This window comes from Nicrophorus vespilloides, unplaced genomic scaffold, assembly GCF_001412225.1.
Source record: "Nicrophorus vespilloides isolate i.1.1-1 unplaced genomic scaffold, Nicve_v1.0, whole genome shotgun sequence".
NCBI classification, from domain to species: domain Eukaryota; kingdom Metazoa; phylum Arthropoda; class Insecta; order Coleoptera; family Silphidae; genus Nicrophorus; species Nicrophorus vespilloides.
Genome location: NW_017097398.1, coordinates 25,457 through 33,279, shown reverse-complemented (window position 1 = coordinate 33,279; position 7,823 = coordinate 25,457). Strand labels below are relative to the sequence as shown.

Below are 7,823 nucleotides of genomic sequence, written 5' to 3'. Positions count from 1 at the left end.
TTTAATTAATCAAATTTGAATTATTCACTTATATTGCTCTTCGATTAAATAAATTTGGCTTTTTTTATAAATTTATTGAAATTATACACATGCATTTCTAGATAATGAGCAAAAACCTTGTTCATTAAAACAAGATTACATTAAACAGTGAAAACATTAAAAAATTCTTTATAGCTAGGAATAGTCTTATTTGAATTAAGTAAAGATTAAGCAAATATTAAAAATGTATTCATTGAAATAAGGTTGTTTAATTTATAAATATACAATATAGAAACAAGTATGTTACTTCGGTTTACAAATAAAAAATCAATACAAAAACAATACAGATGCAAAGGCAAGAGATGCAAGGCGAGAGAGTTCTCTAATTTATTTATTATATTAATTACATATTTTTAATAATTTATAATTATTTCTTAAATGTTTTAAAAAAATGTATTTCTTTCATATTTTCTATAAGAAATTTTCTAATTCATTTATTATATATTTTGAATAATTTACAATAGAAAAATCTATAGAAAAACCACTATTATTTCTTAATTGCTTTTCAAAAAAATATGTATTTCTATCATAATTTTTTTATAACAATTTTTATAATTAAATTGCTAAATAAGCAATCAATTTGCACTCATTCTTATGACGAATTCGATGTTAGAACAAGATATATTATGAAAACAAGTTTTTCATGAACATTCATGTTTAAATAAAAAAATAAGAAATTTATTTGGCACAAATCCTTTATTTATTTAGTACGAACTTAATTAATAATAAACTTATTGAGTTTATATTTTTTTGATATTGAACATATGTTTTTTTTGCTATGAAAATGTATATTTACTAAATAAGCAATAAGTTTACAACAATTCTATTTTCGATCAAGATTCATTATGAAAGCCTTGACCAAGTGTTAAATGAACATTTTATTATAGGAAATTAGTAATGACATTTCTAGAGTTTAAGTTGGAATCAAGTCTTTAGTAACGATTTTGTTTCATTATAGACGTTATTAATTAATTTAATTAAGAATAAATTCATTGTGAATGTAAATATACTTTAAAATAAATGAGTCTATTAAATACAAACAAAAAAATATTAAAATCATTGAATAAAACATGTTTTAAATCAAAAAACTATTAATTGCGTTGGTTTTGTAACACATTTATGTTCATTTGTTCAAGATTATTAATCCAGCTATTAACTCTTCATACATCCCAATTATTATAACTGCACATAACTGTAGAATAATATTTTCGTGTTCTAATTACTGAATCCCATTATTAGATACTCCTCAAATTGGAATTATGCAAATTCGAGTACGCAATATAAAAAATACAAAATTCACTGAGCTCGTTAATTAAACCAGAAATAATCGACACCTGTAAATATTAATCTGAGAATACCGAATGAAATAATGAATTCGTAAACTATCTTTCACAGTTTTCTATTAATTAAAGTTAATTGTATTGAAAATTGACTGTGAATTTAAATTTGTATTTTTTTTTATAAACGTTGCATAAGTAGTTTTTTATTGAAATAAATAATAGATTTATTAAACAAAAAGAGAAGATTCATATTGTCTTTATAAATTAGTAATTAATATTATAAAAAAAATAACAAAAAAGTTACATTTATTCGTTTGAGAAAATCTATTTTCGAACAAAATATATTATGAAAACCAGAGGCAAAATTTTAAATGAGTAATCAATCAATCACAAGTAATCAAATGAGTAATTATTTGAAATATAAAATTAGTAATGAAATTTCAATAAAAATTATGTATTTTGTATCTAAAACTGGAAAAATCGTCTTTCATTTTTAACTATTATAATTATATTCAGTAAACATAAATCACTTTTAAAAAAATAATAATTATACGTTAATTATATATAAGAGTGCATTTACTGCATGCACTTGAATGAACCAGTCGAAATGTTTCGACATTCTCGCACGAAGTATTCGAAATGTATAAAAATTAATAAAAAATTCCTTTGATAAGTGAGTCCAATTTGCTCCTCGCCTCGCCTTTCATAACTAGACACGGTCTGTCCCAGATATGAATCGACAACAATTTCAAGTATGTTAAATAAAATCGTTAAAATACCACGCAGCGATCGGTTCGACGCCGAAAATTTGTAATAATAAATACGTGCGTAAGATAAGAGTCATTAAACTTAAAATACCTTTTGACAAAATGTCACATTCTAAGTAATTAATATTACCCTGATTATAGATATGTATAATAATAATTACTTTATTTGTAAGTCGGGTTTTTCGTCCTTTTATGGAATATATAATATGTTTAAAGAATAGAGAGAGAAAAAATAATATAACTGTATTTTATTTTTTATTATTAAACACTAATCTGTTTGGAACTAAAACTTCTAAAAATACATACAATTTAAAAATATGTTTGTAAATTCTTATAATAATCGTTAAAATTACATACATAATTTACAAACAAAAAAAGAATGAAATTTAAAAAATGTGGACAATAGAAAGCAACGGATTAAGAAAATTATTTTTCTATATAATTTGGTTTTCAACGAAGAGAAAGCAACTGGGCATTAAGTTCGGGAAGTTGTACTGGCTGATCGGAAGAAGATCACAACTATCCCTCGAAAATAAACTATTGATATACAAAACAGTGCTGAAGCCAGTGTGGACGTACGGCATCCAGCTTTGGGGAACAGCCAGCAATTCCAACATAGAGATCCTGCAACGCTTCCAGTCCAAGTGCCTGCGAACCCTGGAGCAGGCTCCCTGGTACGTGACAAACGACACGATACACAACGACCTCCACATGAACACTGTTAAGAGTGAAATCCCAATATTCAGTGCCCGTTACCAAAACAGACTGGAAAACCACCCCAACAGTCTCGCGTTATCCCTCCTAGACAATAGTGACATCCCCCACAGACTAAAAAGACACAACACTTTCGACCTCCCCTTTAGAAAATAAAAGTTAATTTTATTGTTTAAAGTTTCAGTGTCGTCAAAATCAATTTTTAGTTGGGTTGTTATTTTCATGTTTATTGGAAGATTTCCGATGGGAAATCGTTCCGCTCCATGCTTTTTATTTTGTTTTTGTCTTGGCCAAAATACATTCAACTTATAAATTCATAAAAGAAATATTTCTATGGAGTATTTAAAAAGTGAAAACGAAAACGTAAAAAAACGTTTGTTTTCAAATAAATTAAATGTTGTGGCCTTCCAGAACGTAGTGCATCTTTAATACCAAAATACAATACAAAACCACTTTTGGCACTAGCGATCTGTAAACACGTTTCTTACTTTTATTGCAATTAAAAAATCAAACTATGCCCTTTTTTTCGTTTTTAATACAACAGCAAAAGAAGCATAGAATTAGTTTTTTTTTATAAATAAAATTTGTCAAACTATAATTATATAATGACAACATTGCTTAGAAATAAGTTGGCTCGTTAAAAATAAAGCTAACTATAGTAATGGAAAAATGCGAAATTATTTTCCGAAAAACCCAATATATATTATTATATCTTAGTATGTAGATACGTGTTGCCTAATTTGGAACACTTGAATATATTATTTTTAATTATATAAAGGGAATATTTAAAGAAAAACTAAGTAAGTTCACATTCAGCAACTTTTCTCTAATATATTAAGCTAGAACTTCAAAATTGAAATAATATTTAATTTGGATTGTCTCTACATTTTTGGGAAAATGCGAAAACCGATTTTGTAGACAAGTTGAAATTTGAAAACATTATTATAAGCCAAAACACATCTAAATATATTATTATAATATAATCTAATTTACAATTTCAAATTAAAAAAAAAATTATTTTTATTCACATTTCAAATACATTTACCATAGTTAATTATTTATAATAGATTGCTAAAAAAAAGAAAATATTTCTGAACTAAAATGAACGATACACTTTTTGAAAAAGTAATTGTAAACATTGACTTCATTAAATTTGGTAATATATGTTATAAAGTAAATGTAAAAATAAAGAAATAACATTAATCTATAAAATAATTGGAGAAGTTTGTAGTTGTCAAAGTTTCAGAAATATATGGAAATATAGAAAACTATTAGAATAAATTCTTATATATACAAAAAAAAATATAAATTATATAACCAAAAAATAATAATTCTTAGCAAATAATTGGGGCTATCAAAGGCCGGGAATAAATGATATTATTATTATTATAAATAAACAAAATTTGTTGATTTGTTTATTAAAGCATTTATTATTATCAATGTAACTTCCTATGAAGTGTTAAACGTACGTATAAAGCAATATAAAAAGTATAAAGTTATATAATAAACATATTTACATCCGGTTAGATTAAGCTCAAATTATTTATTTCATTATTTTCCGTGATCGTGTTTCATGGGATGCTTCCTGCTGGTAGCTTGCACTCTACTTCCAAGCAAAGACGGCGGAATTTCAATACCGGCCTGCGGGACGTCGCACTCGTTCTGAGACATATCGAACATATACCTAACATCAATATCGTATCTGGGCAATTTATCTCGAAGATAGGATATCACGTTTACACCTAGTATGGGTAAACGACTCATGATGAAGCTGGATAAGTATCTGGGACTCTTCGATTTTTCGGCGCAATGTAAGAGGAGAGCCCAAGAGGAGTAATCGGTATCAACGACATAGGTGTTATAGATGCCTTCATCTAAAAGTACAATTTATTATTATTTCATTAAGAGAATAGTTGTGTGTATCTTACATGTATCTTCGGAGTGCGACCAGTGCGCGGGTTGCGCCGGATTCGGGATAGACCAGGTGATGTTACCTAACAGTTGCTCGTTCAGAGGATCATCGGTGAAGCTGTAGGTGAAGTTCATGGTAACGTCGATGAATGGTACGGACATGGTGAATTCGGCCTGCATGCAGCGATAAGCCAAAGCCTCCTCGGAACTGGCGTAGTACTGGATTACGTACCAATTTCCTAAAAACTAAGAGACGATGTTAATGATGAACTCGATGCCGACCATGACCTCGTTATAGGCGATCATAAAAGATGGTAATAAAACTAAACATAAATGCATACCTGTTGCAAATCGAAATTCCTCAGCGACTTCACTTTGGGGCATTTCACCTTGTCCTCGGGCCGCTTACGCTTCCCATCGGCAGCGGCAGCCAGAAACATTAAAATCAAACTCATTAAAATTGTGCACTTCATCATTCCTAGAGTGTTGCGTGCAACTGCCAACCAAGTTTGAAACTGATAACTTGTTTCCTATTAGCAATAGCGGGCAGCAGCAGCGGCACAACGATTCTGTTATCAGGAGGAGTCCGTGGGCGAAATGTGTGTGTGGTGTGTGTGTCGTCTCTCTTTTCCTGGATGATGGAAAACCGTGATTGGAAGGTTCGCATTCCGGGCACCAATTAAATGCACGTCTGGCAAATAGTAACGTCAGATAATAAACCACGTTTTAATGACTACAATAAAAACTCATTCGAAATTCTATTGTAGAAGTCATGAATAGATAGTAAAAATGAAAAGACAGTAAACATAACAATTTTATGTAGGATAAATAGCAAAATATTCTTATATTTATTTATAACGAAAATGATAGTTTACAAAAATAAAACACTCTCTACATATAGAGCAACACTTTGTAATTAGATATTTTACAGAAAAAGAATATTTCTTAATAAAAGTAAAATGAGAAGATGTTTATTTTCTTATTATTTTAAAACAATTTGATATTAGAATTATATAAAAAAACATTAAATTTGTTTTTAATTAACATTATATATTACTAATGTTAATATAATTGATTAAAAAAAATGATTAAGCATAAATATTGAAAGACTTTGTGTTTAAGATATTTTTAGTAAAAATATAAAGAAAATTATATTTTTCAAATATTATTGGTAAAGTATGAAAATAGAATAATGAAAAATAAAAGATCAAAAATAAACAATATTATGAAAACAATTTGATATTGGAAATAATAAATTGTTTTTTTAACAAAAAAAAATATTTTACAATTTTTTTATGGAAATGGTAATGTATGGAAATAGAAACACTTTGTAGTTTGAAACTAAACAAAGTACAACCGCATTCCGTTGCAGACAAATTGAAAGAATGCCAAATTTTACCTTTACTCCAATACGATCTGCCAAAAAAAACTTTTCTTTACGTTGTTGTACAGTTTTTTTTTCCTATGACTTCCTATGAAATCGTTTAAGTTAATTGTGAATTATTTACATTTGTATTGTTTATTTGTCTTGTTTATCATCTGTGATAAGGTTTTAAGTAACCCTACAAGCATAACATAAGATTTGCACAGTTTTATCGCGAGTTTGCACTTCCGAAAATCATTTGTTGATATTGGCGATAGTTTAAATTAGATCGATATTGCGTTTAAATTCATAAATTTGCTATTTGGTCTGTAATATTTATCAAAAAAATATTTGGATCAAAATATTTATTAATGAATTCAACAATATTAAAATTAAATAATAGAAGAAATAAAATAAAATTATTAAAACATTTAAATTGAAAAATATTGAAAAACTTTGTAGTTGGATGTAAAAATGATATAAACAATATTATCAACACATTTTGATATTGGAAATACAGTGGAACCTCGCTTAACGAGTTTCATCCGTTCCAAAATTTTCGGATTTTTACTCGTGTAGTGAAATACTGGTATAGTATACACAAGTTTTAAAAATGATGTAGCAGCCACGCAAACCGGGACTTCTCTTCTCATCGTCACTCGATTTGCGAAACGTCGCTCGTTAAGCGAGTCATTTTTCTTACAATTCATTTTGCTCGTTAAGCGAGGTTCTACTGTATATAGAAAAATAAAAATTGATTTGAAAGAAAATGATATTTTTTCTTTTTAGTCGAAATTATAACCAATAAAATTGTGTAAATATTTTATAAATATAAAAATAAAATTTAATTATATTTTTTTGTTTATATTATTTAAATTAAGAAGTTATTATAAACTGTTCGAATATATTTGTTTAAATAGCGATTTAAACTATTAAAAAATCATACTTAAAATTAAATTAATTCATATTTTTTTATATAAATACTGACAGTTCTAAACTCATTAATTTCATAATCTTATATAAATTTGTGCAAATCACATCATTTTTCAATATATACTATAGAATTATAAATTTTAAATTAAATTATAATTAATTTGAGAAAATACATTTTCATTTTCAATTTGGTAAAAAATAATTTTTGTTTTAAAGTGTATATTTTCAGTTAATTTAAATGATACTAAATAAATTAAATTGAATTAACTATGATTTTAATTACTTTATAATCAAAATGGAACATATAGTAATCAATAGAATTATTATTATTACTTCGTTAAGTAAAAAATAATACACAAGTTCATTTTATTTTTTTAGGTGTAATGAAACTTTATTGGTCTTTGTACTCAGTTTTTCTTACAATTTAATTTAGACAACTGCACGTGATCCAAAATTAGGCAATTTTAGAAATTATATTAAAAATATTTCCTAATTTTAAACTATATTATTAAAAATATTTTAACAAATTGTACTTAAATAAGTGTACTTTATAAGATAATGAAGACCTTACTTACTTTAATAATTAATAATTACTTGCCAGAGGACTATAATTGATTACAAATTGCATTCATGCTATATCATATGTATTGCATATATCAAGTTTATGTCTAGAGTCTAGACATAATAAATTAAACTAACTTCACACAAAAATATATTTTGCACGACACCATAGAAGATTTCACGACAGAAATATTGATACTGTAAGACATCGTTTAGCGCTAGCTCGATTAACGCTGCTTTGCTGTAACGCAGTTT

The 7,823-nt window shown here is 26.7% G+C and overlaps 1 protein-coding gene across 1 annotated transcript; it reads right to left on the bottom strand.

The window, feature by feature from the left end:
• Positions 1–4,287: 4,287 nt before the first annotated feature.
• On the bottom strand, positions 4,288–5,280 carry LOC108559997 (apolipoprotein D). The gene is made up of 3 exons (XM_017917407.1): positions 5,053–5,280; positions 4,729–4,957; positions 4,288–4,674 (listed from the first exon to the last, which is right to left on the bottom strand). The coding sequence occupies exons 1-3, from the start codon at positions 5,185–5,187 to the stop codon at positions 4,352–4,354; spliced, it is 687 nt and encodes a 228-aa protein (XP_017772896.1). The 5' UTR covers positions 5,188–5,280; the 3' UTR covers positions 4,288–4,351.
• Between the last annotated feature and the right edge of the window lie 2,543 nt (positions 5,281–7,823).

Bases quoted from the DNA above. Each gene is read 5' to 3' on its own strand.
- LOC108559997 (XM_017917407.1), bottom strand. From the start codon at position 5,187: ATGATGAAGTGCACAATTTTAATGAGTTTGATTTTAATGTTTCTGGCT. The intron at 4,958-5,052 runs GTATGCATTTAT...ATCGTCTCTTAG, and splicing joins GGAATTTCGATTTGCAACAG to TTTTTAGGAAATTGGTACGT. The intron at 4,675-4,728 runs GTAAGATACACA...TTGTACTTTTAG, and splicing joins GTCGCACTCCGAAGATACAT to ATGAAGGCATCTATAACACC.